The sequence below is a fragment of the Stegostoma tigrinum genome, chromosome 4 (assembly GCF_030684315.1).
Source record: "Stegostoma tigrinum isolate sSteTig4 chromosome 4, sSteTig4.hap1, whole genome shotgun sequence".
NCBI classification, from domain to species: domain Eukaryota; kingdom Metazoa; phylum Chordata; class Chondrichthyes; order Orectolobiformes; family Stegostomatidae; genus Stegostoma; species Stegostoma tigrinum.
In genome coordinates, this window is record NC_081357.1 from 68,603,394 (window position 1) to 68,621,854 (window position 18,461).

At 40.6% G+C, this 18,461-nt stretch overlaps 1 protein-coding gene across 7 annotated transcripts in view; it reads right to left on the minus strand.

The window, feature by feature from the left end:
- Nucleotides 1-5,630: 5,630 nt before the first annotated feature.
- The window catches only part of ptprk (protein tyrosine phosphatase receptor type K), a 609,799-nt gene continuing 596,968 nt past the window's right edge, over nucleotides 5,631-18,461 (minus strand). For all 7 annotated transcript variants that reach the window (XM_048530889.2, XM_048530888.2, XM_048530884.2 and 4 more), the window contains 2 exons: nucleotides 13,056-13,191; nucleotides 5,631-6,850 (listed from right to left, as the gene is read on the minus strand). In XM_048530889.2, coding sequence (XP_048386846.1) covers nucleotides 6,797-6,850; nucleotides 13,056-13,191 — 190 coding nt within the window. In that variant the 3' untranslated portion in view covers nucleotides 5,631-6,796. The remainder of the gene's footprint in view (nucleotides 6,851-13,055; nucleotides 13,192-18,461) is intronic.

Here is an 18,461-nt window from a genome sequence, read left to right on the forward strand (position 1 = left end):
CTTCTCATATTTTTTAAACCTTTAGATTATTTTAGTGCTAATTATTTAGTTTGAAGAATATGCTTGTTTTTCTCTTGGAATAGCTTCCCTGACAACATCCTGCTGAGCAACAATAAATCGCAGTACTTTTCTGAACATATTCTATTACCTAACTTCAAATTTATGAAATTATTTAAAACGTTATATTCATTATGTTATTATCTAGTACAGCAAGGCGCTGCAGAATGCCAGATTTATTTTTACAACTTTGCACTCTTGTGGTGGAGCTTCATGTACAAGGGCCACATACCAGAAACTCAACAGACTTTAGCAGGTTCCTCAAGATTTCATATATGAATAAGCTCTATTACATCTTTTGCCCAGATTTTTAGCATTTGCTCTCACTATGAAACGTTCTGTATAGCACAGATTTCACCTATGTTGCTAATCAGAAACAACTTTTTAAAAAACTAACAATACTTTGAGTGCGAACTATATTTTGCATTGCTACATGGGACACAAAGTAGGTTTGTAGCTGAACCATCGAGCTTTATTTTTAAAAGTTTACAGACTTTGAATGCACTGAGCAGCTGCTCAAGCAATTTAATATCTATTTAGCAGAGAAGGAGGTCATTCAGCTCATTGCATCAGTGCCAGTTTTGAGAGATCTTTCAAATTAGTCCCACTCCCCTGAATTTTTCCACAGTTCTGAAACACATTTTCACATATCCAATTCCCATTTGGAAGCTCCTGTAGCAATATAGTTCCACCATTCTTTTGTGCAGTGCATTACAGAACAACTTCACATGCAAAACCGTAAGCTAAAGAATCAGGCATAGAAGAATACTGTCCATTTTCATTGGCTCACTGGAGAGATAAAAGCATGATACAAGCAATTGTGTTCAAAGTGCATTGCCTTGGCTGTAAGCTGTTAATGACACAGTTTGTTTCAATGTAAAGCTTGTTGCAGCTAATACACACAGGTAATTGCTTCTAATGTTCCTTTCTAGAGGTTTTAAAAAAAGCTCCAATCAGAAATAATGATTTCCCATTGAGAATAGAATCAATATTGATTTGTTTTCATTTATGTTTACCAAAGATGATGATATACTTGATGTCCAGTGCTTCTAACATGATAAAGTGGCTAAAGGTACTTTAATATATGGGGAGGGAAAGATAGACAATATCCATTGTTTGCTCTTCCAATTAAAGACTGACAGAACTACCAGTACCAAACACAAACGGTTTTGGTTTAGAGATCTAAATAACGCACCCCAGAAAACAGATTTCTATTTTCAATACTTATCCGGGGCAAAAAATGATTGGTTTAACCAATAGATGTGTCATTCTTAGATTCTTGTTGCAAGTAAAACTGGAGACTGGAAATGAATAAAAGATAGAAATTCCACATCAGTGGATCCTGCCCAATCCGTAACCTAATGTCAATTTTTATCCTCAGGATTGATGGCTTAAGAATATCCATCTACAACAGCGGTTTCTTCATGTGTAAGGAGAGTGTGCATGTCATTTGCTGCCATGTGAAAGCTGCATCCAACAATCCTGGTGATTATTAAGTACATTGAATAGACTGAAAAGAAATACATACTGAGGTATATTTCAACCATTCTACAACAGTTCCTCATTTATTTTCTACTGTCATTCAGATTTTCAGATGTATTGGAACAACTGTTCCGGTGTTATTTTTTCCTTCAGATAGTCCTCAGTTGCACTAATGGTCTACCTAATTTGAATCCTCCGATTTGTTCCAGTTGGAAGGTGACAACCAACTGAAATCGCTCAGTTGTCAGTTGCAAGGATATGCTCTATGCATGCTTATCAGAAACCAGACAGTCACATCTACTAATAGAAGTAAATCTATCAACTTTGGCAAAGGTTGCATTGGAATATCTTTTGTTTCAAAAAAATAACATACGCAATAGCTCTACTGAAATATACTAATGCTCAAGTATTTTGAATGCTTCCTTGGACTCCCCTCTTCCAATTGCTGCTACACTGCAAAAATGAATGGCACAGGATCTTTTTTAGTTGAAATTCCTAAGATGCACCAACATTTTCCTTTGGCTTTACACATAAACCTGCAATGTTGCTTATTACCCGGCCGTCAAGTAAGCAATCTCAAGAGGCCATTTAGTCCATCATACCAATGCAAGATTAGCTCATCTAATCCCATTCTGCTGCATCTTCCTAGTAGCCCTTAAAGCTAATGAAGTCCTCTTTTGAAAGTTCTCATTGCATCTGTCTCAGACAGTGCATGTCAGATAAAACTACATGCCATATAAATTTTTTTTTACCTTATGTAGCCTCTGGCTCTTCATCCTTTTACTAGTGAGAACAGCTTCCTCAAGATTTTGAGCATTTCTGTCAAATTTCCTGTAAAACTTCTTTTCTGTAAAGAAACACCACCAGCTTCTGCAATTGATCCATGTAACTCAAGGCCCTTAGCTCTAGAAAATATCTGGGCCATCTTTTCAACATATTCTAAATCTTTCATTTCATTCCTAAAATAAGTATACAGAAGTCCTTCAGCCTCCAACTGAAGCAAAACAAGAGGTTCACAAAGATAATGGGAACTGCAGATGCTGGAGAATTCCAAGATAATAAAATGTGAGGCTGGATGAACACAGCAGGCCAAGCAGCATCTCAGGAGCACAAAAGCTGACGTTTCGGGCCTAGACCCTTCATCAGAGAGGGGGATGGGGAGAGGGAACTGGAATAAATAGGGAGAGAGGGGGAGGCGGATCGAAGATGGAGAGTAAAGAAGATAGGTGGAGAGAGTGTTGCAATGGGAGAGAGATTCCCTGAGGTTGGTCCGGAGGGAGGAGGGTAACTTCTTCAGGTTAGGCATCCCTGGAAGAGGCTTCGCAGTGAGGTTAAAATAGTATCAGAGATAATGGGAACTTTGCTGGAGAATTCCCAGCATCTGCAGTTCCCATTATCTCTGATACTATTTGAACCTCACTGCGAAGCCTCTTCCAGGGATGCCTAACCTGAAGAAGTTACCCTCCTCCCTCCGGACCAACCTCAGGGAATCTCTCTCCCATTGCAACACTCTCTCCACCTATCTTCTTTACTCTCCATCTTCGGTCCGCCTCCCCCTCTCTCCCTATTTATTCCAGTTCCCTCTCCCCATCCCCCTCTCTGCTGAAGGGTCTAGGCCCGAAACATCAGCTTTTGTGCTCCTGAGATGCTGCTTGGCCTGCTGTGTTCATCCAGCCTCACATTTTATTATCTCAGAGGTTCACAAATGTTTGTCATAATTTCTTTGCTTTTGCATGCTCAGCCTCCATTTATAAAGGTCAGGATTCCTTCTAATCACTTGCTCAGACCGGCCTCCTACCTTAAATGATTTATGCACATACACACTCTTACTCTTGAGGGGTCTGTATTCTTGCAACCCTTTGGAATGTTACATCCATCTGATGACTTTTCTTGCATGTGTGGATCTCCAAAATATGAGACATTTCTTGAAGTTCCGACATGGAACAGGATATATGCACTCTTGGACTGAGTCTATTACATGTTTCGAAGAAAGGTTAAATAAACTGGACAGAAATAAAGTAAGGCTATGTTTGCTGACAGCTTGAGTCATGCGACATCCCTGAATTAACTTGAAATAAACAGCATTAAAAACCTTACTAAACATAAAAATGAGAAGAAAAAATAGAAAAATCTGAAACAAAATGCAATATTTTTGTTTTAAGAATTAGGTTTATATTGTGCTTCCTAATAGGAATTTATCATTGCACTGTTGGCATCATCAGACACGTTCATAAAGACTTATATAAATTAAAAACTCTGACACTTCTCACAGATCATTTTCTTGTGCTGATGATACTGATTTGTTTTCCTCTCTCTCCCTGACTTTCACTCTCACTCTGCACCATAGCTTTATTTCCATACTTCTAACCCTCAACTCTCTGGTCAACCAAACACCGACTGCTGCACTACCGTACTTGCAACACTCTCTCTATCTCCCATTAATTCCTAAATTGTATTGAAACTATACAAAAATATTGAAATAATTACACAAGCTCCCGGACTCTCATTGAACAGAAATTACATGTTTTCTAACTCCAACAGGAAGAAGTGCACATCAAGGAGCCTATTGCCATGAATTGATGTTATGTACAATTGTCAGGGAGAAATTTGCATGTGATATGAGTTAACCTGTAAATCCACATGAATTTCCAGCTGAGGTAGAGTGTTTCAGTTAACTTCATAAGTAATAATCATGTAAATCATTTAAAATTCATTTCTTATTCGTTCATATTCAGAAACAGTAGTCACGTTAAAAAGAAAAATATTTTCACACAAGCAGGTCCAATCAGGATGCAGACATGGCAAACAGAGAGAATACTGCAGCACTGCCCAGAGGCCTTATTTACAAATGGAATACGAGGATGACTGCAAACAACACCAAGAAAGATAAAGCAACGGGATTTGGTCAAGAGATAGTAGGAACTGCCAATGCTGGAGAATCTGAGATAACACGATGCGAAGCTGGATGAACACAGCAGACCAAGCAGCATCACAGGAGCAGGAAAGTTTGGCGTTTTGGGTCGAGACCCTTCAGAATTTAGTCGAGGATGAAGGACAGATTTCAGAGAGGAGACAGGATGGCACTGAGAAAAAGGAGGAGTGGTGAGATCAGGGGTAACAGGTGCCCTGCTTCTTTTGAAGAATGTGAAAAACCAGGTGTTTATCTAAAATAGACCACTTCAGAATTCAAATAATTTACTGCCTACTTGAGAGACAATATACAATTATCTGACAAATCTTCGTTGAGTTACGGTGCTACCTCGGAATCTTTTTTGGGGTTTACTCTCCCATCATTGGCTCAGTAAATAATCATTGACATGTATCCCAAGATTCCTGGGATTATTTTGTAAAATATTCTAACCAAACTCAGCTTTCAAACAGATTCTGCCCTGACAACGGAACTCCTTTAATTCAACAAATTTTGAGGTGACTTTGACTATGGTTGTTGTTTCGTATTCTTCCACAGAATGTGAGCATCACTGATAAGGCCATCTCATCCCTAAATCACTTTGAAATAAGGGTGGTGAGCTACTTTCTTATTTCATCTGGTCCAAATGCACACTCAGGGGAGTCAGGAAGGCAGTTCCAAGTTTGTGACCCAATAACCATGAGGAATAATTGTGTAATTACAAATCAGAATGGTGTGTAGCTCGGAAGGGAAGTTGCAGGTGCTGGTCTTTGCAAAACCAGCAATGTTAATTGAACTGCCCATTAGGAACCTCTCCCAATTCTCATCTGCAGTGACTTCTGCAAAATCTGGACTGTTCGTCAATCAATAAACAAGTTTTTAATTCACACTTACCATACACTCTTCCACATTGACAAAGGTTTGAGAGGAAATATTTGAACTAGGTAAAGGTTTACACACCATGTTGGGAAAAACAGCAATTTGTAAAAGGTACAACTTTTGACTGTAATGGATAGAGCGATTAGAATTTAGTCACTCTGATGCTTCTCTGCACTTCTCATCAGTTGATTACAGAGAGAAGAAAGTTTCCAGCCTGAACTATCAATTAAGAAGGGAGTTATGTTGTGGGACTCCAACACAAAGATAACTAGAAAATGTTCATAAGCATTCATCAACACTTCAGATCACATGATGCCTTTATTCAATCACTTGTTTTGCTAGACCATAAGTCATCTTGATTCATGTTAAACAACACTTAAATGGCACAGAAAATACATCACAATAACTAATTTACTATACCATTCATCCTAAACTGAAAGACTATTCTTCTGTTGATTGCCCTGCTGGATTACCCTTAGACAGACTCAGAACACATTTTTACTTTAAAATAGTCATCTCTCCAAGAACATTATCGCTAATACTGCTTCATCTATCAGCAGTAGTGATTCATCATTTAAACTAGATACAAGAAATTGCAAAGCTTTATTTAAACTAGCTTACTAACATTTGTGGAAGGAAATTTTAGAATGTCCCATTTAGCATTAAAAAAAACTGTATTGGTCCTGATTTATATATTTCCCAAATATAACAATGTTCTATTATTGAATGGTGCAATTAACTAATTTACATATCATAAACATTACTAATTATTACTTTTAAAAAAATCAGTGATCTATATTGACCATTACATACAAAAGTAAACCACTTAAAACATCTGAACATAAAAGCTCTGACAAAAAAAAATCAGTTTTGGAAAAAAAAAGGATTGTTCAGCGGTCAACCGAATTACAAGCAAACAATAAATACAATGTGCTTTCTTCATATAGACATATTTACACTTGTCTTTGGCTTATAACAAAAGTTACACTTCAAATTATCTGGTGCAATCCAGCAGGTTGCACTTTAAACTTTAATAAGCCAGTCCAAATATTTGCACATTTACTGTGGCAGCATGCAAAAGCAGTTCACATTGCTGCACACATTTCTACTTTTTCAAAAAAAACTTGATTTAAAACAAATTGTAGCATCAATGTGTACAAATCTGTGCATGCAAACCAGCAGATTGGTAGTATTAAAAAAAATACAAAAAAAAACTTTTGTTGACTAACACTGAAGTATTTTTAACCTCTTACTGAACAGTGAAATCTGTACCCAGATTACATTATTATGACGGTATTGAATGCTTTCTGGTTAATAGTCTGGATACATATTGTATTAAAACAGAAGCAGAATATTTAAGATAGTGAAAACCAATTCCCTCACTTAAATGTATACTCTTCATGCACAGGTTCAGTGACAATTTACTTGTTTAAAAAAATGCACAATTTTTCAAAGATGTAGCTGCAGTCACTATGAAGATTCAAGATATTCCAATGCAACATCATAACAGAATCGATATTGTTCCTGAGGGAGGGTGGTGGGAAGAGGAAAGAAAGGAAACAATCAGTTTTCTCAATTTTTAAACTTAAACATAACAAATAAGTAGAAAATGGAGTTGCTTAGTTCACATCTGTGTCTTAAATAGCTTAACCAGAAAGATCATAGCTACCTTACTGCTATAAGTTTGAAAACTTACAATCACATTTGCTGGCGCAAGCTGCTTATTTATTTCACACATCATCAGACTTGCCAACACTAGTTTGAGCTATGTATAGTGATGTTTTAAATTGTGAAGAAATTTTAATGCTTAATTACAGCAATATTATAATCATGCAATTTTATAACTATGAACCAAAAAATACATATTTAACAATTTGCTGAACATAGCCACTAAGAAATCATGTTGATTAAAATATCCAACTTAATTTTTAAAATTAAACCATGTCTAAACAATACACTTCAGCTGCAGAAATGTTCAGTCTTATGATCACACAATAATCTTTAATTGTTGAGTCAGTCACTGAAAAACCACTTCAAAGTGTTCATTTTCTTGGGGCCCATTTTTATTTATCTCATCTCCCATAAACAAAAATGCAGCCTTTCTCAGTCACTCCGATAATGTAATAGGATTGAACGTCAATGCTCAGTCTCATAACTAATTAGTAAACTGGCTATTGGAAGCAGTTTTCAGCCAGTCAGGGACCAGATGTTACAGACGTGTTTTTTTCCTCCACCATGGGCAAGGTGATAGGTGACAGCAAAGTTGGTCAGATTTAAGTTGAAAATAGCTAATCAAAGAAATAACATAAAAGAAAATCTAAAACAGTAATGTTCCCGATGAACTGAACAGAAAAGATGGGAGAAAGGGGCAAGGAAGTGGATACATAAAAGTGGAGTTATAAAAATTTTTTAAAAGTCTTTTTCAATAACTAATGGTAATTTATTAGAATGTTCTGGTAACAGGACTCTGTTTAATTCCAACAAAATCAATGCAATAGGAGATGCAAAACCAAAATACTGCAGATACTGGAAATCTGGAATAGAAGAAAATGTTAGTGAAACTCAACAATATGCCAGCATCTGATGGAGAAAGAAATTGTGTAAGCATGTGAAATCTAATATGCCTCTTTTCAAGAACTGAACAAAAACGTGGAAAATTTATGGATCTTACACTGTCAAAAAAGATGAGAAGGAGCAAGTGAAACAGAAGGCATACTGAGGGGAAGGTCAGAGGGTGAGGAATTAGAGATAACAGGTGTCACAGAAGAAAAGGCAAAGGAAGTGGTTACACAGAACCATGAGAGGTCCAGAGAAGGTGTTAATAATTGATTATAATTACAAAATATAGGTCATGTCTGCTGAATGCAAAAATTACAAAAATATCAGTAGGGAAGTCGCACATTGTAAGGCAGGGGAAGCAAAATGAGGTGCAGAATTCAGTGTTGAGTTCAAAAGTCTGCAAAGTGTCTCAACAGATAATTACATTTTTTTAAAAAACCAAATTGCATGGGGTTTCACCGGAACACAGCAGCAGACCTATGGCAGAAACAGGAGCATGAGTGCAAGATAGTGCTCTTGAAATGATGATCAGAAGGTCAGATCAGGCTCACAGTGTGAGCAGAGGTGTTCAGCAAATCTGCATTTAGGCATCTCAGTGAAGAGAAAACCACATTTTGAGCAGTAAATACAGTGGACTAGATTGAAGGCTATTCAGACAAATCCATGCTTCACCCAGGAAGGGAGTATTTGGGGCTTTGAACAGTGTGGAGGGAGGATCTATAAGAGAAAATGTTACACGCCCTGTCACTGCATGGGAAGATGCCGTGGAAGAGGAATGTGTTTTCAGAGTGATAGAGGAGTGGACCATTGTGACATGAATGTAACAGTTCTTTGGAATGCTGGTGAAGCAGCAGAAGATTTATTTATAGCAAAACAGAGGAGGGCAGAAATGTGGCAAATTGCTTGGATACTGTTGAGAGTCTGGTCAACCACAGTGGGTGGGAATCCTCAGGTGAGGAAAATACAAGCTATGTTGTAAAGGTAATGTCATCAGAACAGGTGTGTTGGAGAGATACAGAAACTGATAGAATGGGAATGAAGTCCTTAAAGGAAACAGGGTGTGAGGAAAGGTAGTTGAGTCAGTGAGTTTGTAATGATGGTGAGTAAACAGCCTATCCAAGGAAATAGAGACAGAGAATTCAGGGACAGGAAGAACCAGATTGATCAGATAAAGGTGACAGTAGGGTAGAAATTGGGAGCAAAATTGACTATTTCCAGTTCCAGTTGAGAGCAAAGCTGCACTAACACAGTCACAATGTACCAGAGAGAGGATGTGAGAGGATGCCCAAGTAGCACTGGAAACAGTAGAACGGAAAGTTCCATAAACTCCCTAAAAAGACAGGCATAACTATGGCCCATCCCAGGCACCCATAGCAAACCTTCCATGTGGTGAAAATGAAAGAAGTCGAAGGAGAAATTATTCAATGAGAAAACAATTTCTGCCATGCAGAAGAAAGTGGACTGTTTGAGCCTCTGTTAAAGATGGAATCAGAGAGCCCTCAGGCAACAACTAAATTTGTCATATCATCACAATCTCAGGTTAAGATCTGGAATTCACTGCCTGAGATTGTGATGATTTGACAAACTTAGTTGTGGTCTGAGGGCTCTTTCTTGAACTGAAGTTCTGAGGAAGGGTCACGGGACCCAAAATGTAAACTTTGTTTTATCCTGCACAGATGCTGCCAGACATGCTGAGCTTTACCAGCAACTTTGTTTTTGTTCCTGATCCGCAGTTCTTTCAATTTTTAATTACAGAATCAAGGGACCTTGGTGTGTCTGTCCTTAGATCCTTGAAGGCAGCAAGACAATAGATACAGTAGGAACTGTCGATGCTAGAGAATCTGAGAGTTGGGTGAACACAGCAGGTCAAGCAGCAGAGGAGCAGGAAAGCCGACGTTTTCCTGGGAAAGCTTTCCTGCTCCTCTGATGCTGGTTGGCCTGCTGTGTTCACCCAACTCTACACCTTGTTAAGACAAGTAGATAAGTTGTTTAAGAAGGGATACTTGCCTTTGTTAGTAATAGCACTGAATATAAAAACAAGGTAGTTATGATGGAGCTGTATATAACATTAATTAGGTCTGTTTGCAGTTCTGGTCACTGCACTACAGGAGGGACAAGTCTGCACTGGAGAGGGTGTTGAAGAAATTCATCAGGATGGTGCCTGGTCTGGAATGTATCCACTATGAAAAGAAACTAAATAGACTGGGGCTGTTTTCCTTGAAGCAGGAAGGCTGAGGGTGGGAGGGCCAGGGTAAACTCTTCCCCTTAGGAGAGTGGTCAATACAAGGGGCAGAGTTTTAAAGAGACAGGAGGCTTAGAGGTGATTTGAGGAACTACTTTTTAACCCAGAGCGTTGGGATATCTGGAGCTCCATGCCAAAAAGAGAGGTAGAAACAGGTACCTTCAAGACATTTCAGATCGATTTAAATAAGCCTTTGAAATGCCATAGCTATAAAAGATAGGGGCCAACTGTTGGAAAATGGCATTAGAATGGATGGATATTTGCTGACTCACACAGACACAATGGCTGAAGGACTCTCCCTGTGCTGTGAAATCTCTGACTTCATGATACCTCTCTGCATTTAATTTATCTGCCGATATTGATCTATTCCACTAGTTTATGTGCCCTTGAATTCGATCACTATCCTCACAATTCACCAAACTTTCAAGGTTGTCACCAGCATGTTTTGTAATTGCTCCCTAGGCACCCAAGCATAGGATGTTCACCTAGATGAAGCAAACTGGCGATCCTGACACAGATTCCTGGGGAATCCTGGTGCATTTCTAGCTCCAATCTGAAAAACCACCATTGGCCGACTAGATTCTGTCTCCTGTCATTGAGCCGACGTCAACTCCATGTTGCCATTGTCCCTTTTATTTCCCCTACATGGCATAATTTAGCTTTTGTATTACAGGTGAAAACAAACAATTGTGGCTGTATCCTGTAGAACATAGCGTCAGCAGTCAAAAAAAATCTATAATATCAGCTTAAAATGAAAGCAAAAAGTGCCATCAAATTGAATATCAGGCTGTGGGCAAAGCACAGCTTTCAATTAGGTCATTTTTAAAGAATAAATAGAAACAAAAAACGGGCTTTTTTTAACATTATTGCACACTGGCTTAAAAATACTATAACAAGTTGTAAGTTACAATGAACTATTGTTTCAGTAATCAGCATATAAAACTAACTTGGCTGAGCTAACATGTAACATTTTGTTTAAGGCGATGCAAAGCATTTCTGGAAAGGATGTGGTTGGGGAGAACCTCTGGGGCTAATTGCACACATTTATGCTATCTGATTATCTCCACATACACTACAGCAGCAGAAATACCACAATGGTTTTAATCCCTTAGCAACTAGGTAATGGGTTGTTCTCATTTTACTGAACTCAGATATGAGGTTGTAACGCACAAAGTAAAACCAAACTTGGAGCAGTTGATTTATGAAGTGATCAGTATGTGCTAGCTGTCAGGTCATGGACAAGTGTTACATGCAACCATAATGCAGCTTTGTTACTCTCCCACAATTACTAAATAAATTGCAGTCTACTTCAATAAGCATTTCCAAAAGCATAATGAGGCAAAACATATTTACATCAGTTTGCATCCCTTTTTAAACTTCAGATTGGCACCTTATCTATTGCCAATCCTCAACCCTCATTTGTTGCTGTATTCAAACTGCAAACCAAATATTGCGGTTCTATCCATTAAATACTGACCGTGGTTTGTAGCTGTATGATAAAGTGTCTGCAAAACTATACGTTTCGAAACTTATTTGACGCAATATCAGAGAAATATGTAAAATTAGAGATGCTGGGATTGATTATTTTAGAGTTTAGAGACCCTGCAAGCCTTAAAAATGATGGATATAATTCCTGCCCCTGTACACAGTACCTTTCATGGTTTGCTGATGGACAAGAAATTCCTGACCTGGCCAGCTCCTTCGTGAGGATTGGCATTTCCCAGCTCCCATCAATGTTCATGGAGTCAGGCCAGCTTCAGAAGAATCCTGGCGCTTTGGAGCATATTCTAATTTTGAAAGGCAACTTCAACAAGTTCTTACTCATACTCTCATGCCAACTCATGGACTCCACACCACCGCCACCCCGCCCCTCCCAGCTAACTCCCACACAGCCATCACCACCCACCCCCCCACACTATCATGCCAAGGGCCCTCAAAACTTCCATGGCAACATATGGCTGCTACCAGTCTCAATGGCCTCTGATACTTTCCATGTGGACTCATAGCAATTTCATTCCATTTCCACCAAGAGCCCAAATTTCCATGAAGGATTCTCTTTGTTGAGCAAGTATATGGGCAGGAGAATTTTTCTTCATTGATGTCTGTTTTTTTGTTCTTATTTTGTCACTGGCTCAATGTTTATTTAGGCACCGGTAAAGAGGTACTAAATGGTTCTGGTTTTCATTATTGGTAATTTGAAAGTTTAATTGATTAAGTTTACTAATTGCTGCAACATGGTTTCTCTTACACCCCCCCCCAAAGCAGTTAGGAATGTCCTTTCTTTTAAGTGCTTCCACACATTTCATTGTTGTGATAGGGTCCATTTGTTCACTACAGAGTGCACATGAGATGAATGGTACAAGGATTTGGCGTGGATGGGGCAAGGGAAATGGCTATGTCGGGGGGAGGAAGTTGATGTTTGAGGGTCAAAATATTTAACAACTGGGAAAATGTACCAGAGAATCAACCTTTTAAACAGCACTTCCTTGTCACTCTGCACCAAATTTTAAACCACTTCTGATTTATAACAATGTGCAAAATGTCAAGATACTTAGATTTCATACCATTTGGGTCATTTAAATAAAATAGTCACCACTATTACACTTTGTTGTCCACCTTAGCTTGAATCTATAATGCATCGGTCAAGTATCCTGTTGCCAGCTTCCTTGAACAGGCATTTAAATTGCCTAAGTGCACACATGGGATCTTTTCTTTTGACACACTGACACAACAATCGTCATCCTTAACTGAGAGAAATTAAGACTGCATATGTATATTCAACATCATCAACAGCAGTAAAAGTTGCACTTTATTGTGTCTACAGAATGGATGAAAGCTTAACATTTGCTTGATAGGTTTAGTTCATTTACTTTGTTAACAGACAGGAGAATATGAAGGAAATTTTATCTTATAAAAAAAATTTCTCACCAGGGTTTCCACCATATTTGGTTTGTTGTTCCGAAGTGTCTTTACTCCGTGGAAAACATCAACCACATTTTGTCTTTTGATCATTTCACATATGATATTAATGGCACAGAACATCCCACTACGTCCTCCTCCATTTCTGAAATCAGTTCAGAGATAAGTTTTTAAAAACTAAACAAAATCATCATTTTCTTTTCCTTTGTTTCATGGATACCTCATTTTTGCTTTCCTAAAAAATATGTTCTTCAAAGTTTTTCTAATATTGATACCTCTGAATGAAACAAAACAAATAAATATCAAATCTGAATATCTAACAAATTAATGTTTAATTATTTTTACAATCTATTCAGAGCTCAGTCTTAGGTTTCTTTGGTGAAGTCTGAATTATGACAAATTTTTGGAGGGTTATTTGTTACAATGCCTAGCAGATTGTTTTGCTGTATCTTACTATTAACTGCCTACCATTTCCAACTTCTAGCATGCATCTCTCCCCGGAACAACTCGTCACTCAGTGAATATTTGCTGAAAGAACTGCATCCCTTGTGCCCACACCATCTTTAAAAGGTGCCTGGACAAGTTCTGGCAATTTGGCATTGGCCCTCACCTGTCATCTTGACACAGCCCCAAAACCGTGCTACCCACAGCACGCAGGCGAAATGGCTCACACTTCCTTGCACATACAACCCCATTCTGTCCATAGTTACATCCTGTCTAATTAATCTCTCCCCAGAGCCCAGTGGACACAGATTGTCACTGTCCACGAACATCATATGTAGGCAAACAATGAGACAAATACAAGGGCAAATACGGACTTTTTTTTCAGAACATAAAATGGAACAAAATCAAAACTAACAGAAGCAGCCCCTATAACGCAGAATGAAGTTTGGCATCACACCTGAAGATTATTTTAGTCACTGATTGTCTGATGTGCCCGGTTCTGATCTATTGGAAGTGGGTATCAATAGGGTCCTGTCTGGTTTGTAGCACCTGACGCCGCTGAGCTCTGTCATGGATGATGAGCACTCCCTCCTCCCCTGTGTTGTTGAAGTTCTCCTGAAAAGGTTGCTCCCATTCTTCCAGTTCCTCAGCATTCAGTACATCGCCTTGTTGCCTGCTCTAATTGTGCAGAGTACAGCGTTCCAGGATGACGTGGCACACTCTGTCTGATGGTATCAGCAGAGTGGTTCAAGCAGTAGAACTGCACCTCCAGCAGCCCAACTACTTGTTCCACCACAGCCCTGGTTGAGGTCTGGGCAGGAATGTATCAGCCCCTCGCATCAGCCAGGGTGTTGTGCAATAGTGTCATGAGCCATGGTTGCAGTGGGTAGCCCTTGATCACATGACCACATATCACTAGAATATGAATAGAGTGAAAGCCATTCCTGTTGATGAATTCTGCAGCATTGTGATGTGGCCCTCTCAGCACCATTTGTGCACAGTCAGTGGCACTCTGCACCTGGTAAACCCAGCTACGTGCCTGAATGCTAATGCCCGGGTAGCAGTACTGACCTCGCCAATGGGGAGCAAAATAAACCAGTGTGGCCTTGTACAGATGGCACTGGTCACTGTCCTGAGGTATTTTTGGGTGCACGAGACAAGAGGTCTGACACAGGTCACCTGTCACCCCCTGGAAGGAGCCAGGAGCAGGGACTTTCTGCACAGCATACAGTACACAGCCACTGTGAGAGGATAGCATCTCACTCCTAGATTCCTTAGGTCCCGATCGAGCACTCAGCACAGTTCCATCACTGTATCCCAGGGTACATGCAGTCTGCATTGGTACTGTGTCTCATTCATCCCCAAGATAGGGGGTTGGGGGTCTGAAAACCCGGGGTCTCCTGCACATCCCACATGTCCCGAAGGGCCCCACAGCTGTGACCTCTCCAAGCTGGGTGCTCCTCATCCTTGGCGCTGGCCTGTTGCTGCTCCTACTGGGCCTGGTGTTGGCCCTGCTCCTCCAACTCAGGCAGGCAGCCACAGAGGCCAACATAACAGAACAGGACCCACCACTTTCTGTGGAAATTACTTTAAATTGAGAACAGAGAGAGCAAAAGCCCCAGTTTATTTATTGATAGCACGTGCTACAGATGAGGCCCAAGGATCCTAATCTATACAGTGAGTCATGCTGCATTCTGGTAACGAGGGAAATGTCCCCATCACCCATCCACATTTGGGATCCTCCTGTGTAGGACTGTGGTGGGTGGGTGACTGCCCAACGTCATCGAGGTGGGAGTATTTACAATGCTCCTAACCCGGGCCACATCAAGAACTCAATTTCTCATTGCATTCAATACAGACCAGTATTCACTTAACTGACAAATGAAGAATCAATGTCATGTGGCTGACACACATGGAATCCTTGGAAGTTGGAGCAAAATACTGCAGACGCTGGAATGTGTACTAAAAACAACAAATGCTAGAAAGCATCCATGGAGAGACAGCAAAGTAACATTTCAAGTCTAGATGAACTGAACTGAAGTATGGAGGGGACAGCATTTATGTTATAGTTGGAGGGGTAGTTGTGTGTGTGCTGGTGGTGGTGGTAGGGTGGGGGGTGCTGGGGAGAAAAGAAGTTGATAGGTTAGATTAGGTGATCGGAATGTGAGAATGGCAGAACATTGGTGTGTCTAACTGCTGGACTGGGAAGACTAGGCAGTCCCACTGGGTTGGGGGGAGCAGAGAGAGGACATGGTGACAAAGAATGTAATAAGAAATGGGAGAATGTAATAAGTTAAGCTAAAAGAAAGCGAGGAAATGGGAGTTGGTTCATAATTTGAGGGTGTTGAATTCAATATTAAGTCCAGAAGGCTGTACAGTGCCCTAGTCTGAAGATGAGATTAAAAACCAAAAGAACTGTGGAAGCCGTGAATCAAGAACAAAAACAAAGTTGCTGGAAAAGCTCAGCAGGTCTGGCAGCATCCATAAAGGAGAAAATAGAGTTAATGTTTCGGGTCCAGTGACCCTTCCTCGGAACTATGAAGATGAGGCTGTTCCTCTAGTTTGCGCTGTGATTCACTGGAACACTGCAACCTGAGGACAGAAAGGTTGGCATGAGAACAGGAAGTTGTGTTAAAATGACCAGCTACAGGATGGCTGAGGTCATGCTCCTGCACAGATCGCAGGCATTCTGCAAAGCAATCACCCAGCCTGAGTTTTCTTTCTCCAATGTCGAGTCGGCCACATAGGGTGCAGCGAATACAATACACAAGGTTAAAGGAGGTATAGGTGAAATGCTGCTTCACCTGGAAAGACTGTTTTGGCCCTTGAATGGTGAGCAGGGAGGATGTGAAGGGCAGGTGTTGCACCTTCTGTGGTTATGTGGGAAGGTGCGGTGGAGAACAGGTGGCAGAGGTGTTGGTGGTCGTGGATTGGACTAGGGCATCCTGGAAAGACCAATCCCTGCGAAATACAGACAGGGGGAGTGAGGGGAAGATGTGTTTGATGGTGTGTTTTGTTGGAGTTGTCTGAAATGGTCGAGAGAACTTTTGAAAGCGCAGGCTGGTTGCATAAATAGCGAGGATAAGGGGGACTCGATCATGCTGTTGTGTGTGACGGGAAAGGACAAGGAAGTCCTTGAAAGTTAGACTGGTTCCCCTTCTTTTATACCGTCATTACCATCACTTCCACAATATTGTGATGCCCATGTTTAATTTAAAGCCACCAGCAACATGCTACAAATCACCTTTGACCAGCAGCTGACCCCTAAATACCCTCACTCTGCGCATATAGCAAATGGGGCAGTGAAATTATTGCAAATTACATGGAACTGTGCTTTCCAAATGGTTGCTTCATATATCGATTATCATAATGTCATTGTATGTACAAAATTAGTCTTGTGCTTTTGTCCCTCAAGTTGACTCTTACTCTGCCCACACTGGGCAATGTTCCAGCCATTTTGCAGCAGCACCCTGTACAGAATAGAAAGTGATGACAGGAAATGCAGCTCACAATAAACACTGGTAACCCTGGATCCGAGTTCACTTCAGGTAATCCCCTACTACACCCCCCAAAACATCCAAAGTCTTTTAACTCACAGTAACATGACAGCTCATTTCCACATAGCTCCTCAATGTGGAGAGTGACCACATTTAAATGTGCCAAAAACTATCTTCCCCAAAACCTGGCGTTACAAGTTGATGATAGCCCCCCACTGCTCCTTCACACTTCCCCTGTGGAGGGCACAGTGGTCAGAGTCAATAATCACACCCCTCTCCCAAAACCCAGCATGCCCTCCAATAATGTGCTGCATACGTTCTCACCTTCACATGCACCACACGCTTTCCCCACCCCATCACATTCTTTTGCACACTTCTATTAACGGCTCAACTTCCTTACCCCAACATTGATTTCTCCCCTACCCTGTCTGGCAGTGATCCTTACAGGTACCCCAATCCCTGAATCCTCCAAAAGATCAATACATTGATACCCAGGGCTGTACTTCCCTCAAACGTCTGACTGACTTCCATGAACAGCCCCCAGAAGTGTCCGACTAGACCCTTGACTGCAGACTTGACAGCTCCCGGACTGGCAATTAGCCCCAGCCATGTTTCCAATATGGTTGAATGTATGCGTATGTGTTTGCCACGCAGGCACCTGGCACATGCTGTAGGTTTGATGCTCCCCACCACCACATGCACAGTCTTCCAGCCCGATCCCTGTGGATAAGCAGCCTGCCTGTGTTGCTGTGTGAAAGAGAACGTCAGAATAGCAGGGGTGAATGCCTTTAGCTCTGGCTAATACAACAGGACTGGCAATGGCTAGGCATGGGTGTTACAAACATGTAGGTAGCAGCTAATTATGCACAGGGCAAGAAAGCAAACTGACAGCCGTGAGATGCCACCTGGTCAAATCTCTGAGCTGTCCTTGTGAATACGTTATCCCCCTGCTGTAGCATTTTCAATGCTAGTTGCCCATGTGCCCTGTAATGCAAGTCCATACTTTCAAAGCCACCTGCCTCTGGATCAGCGAGGTACCGTGATGGGTTGGCAGAAACCAGATGCTGATGTTCCTGGATTAAAGATTCTATGGCTGGAGTCTGGGCATCATGCCCTAAATATTTTCTTGCCCAGTGTCTTAGACACGGATCATTCAAGGCAGGTGGTGAGTCGAATCTCACCACGCTATTTGTGAAAAGCATAAAAATTAACATGAATTGTTCCTGGTGGTGAGCTGGGTCTCACTGGATTTCTTATCTGACTCCACCACAAATCTGGCCATAGCCCGCATTGCATAGACCCTTGCAAGGTTCTGTCTACAGTTACAAAGAAATGTTTCATCTGAAAGCTTATTTTTCTTTTTCACCACACTAGTAATCATAGCTCCTCATCCAAAGTTATTTTCAGTAATTGAAAGGGAAAAAGGGGCAGAATTAGTGCTCTGATAATCACATGTAGATACCTATAGTTAGAT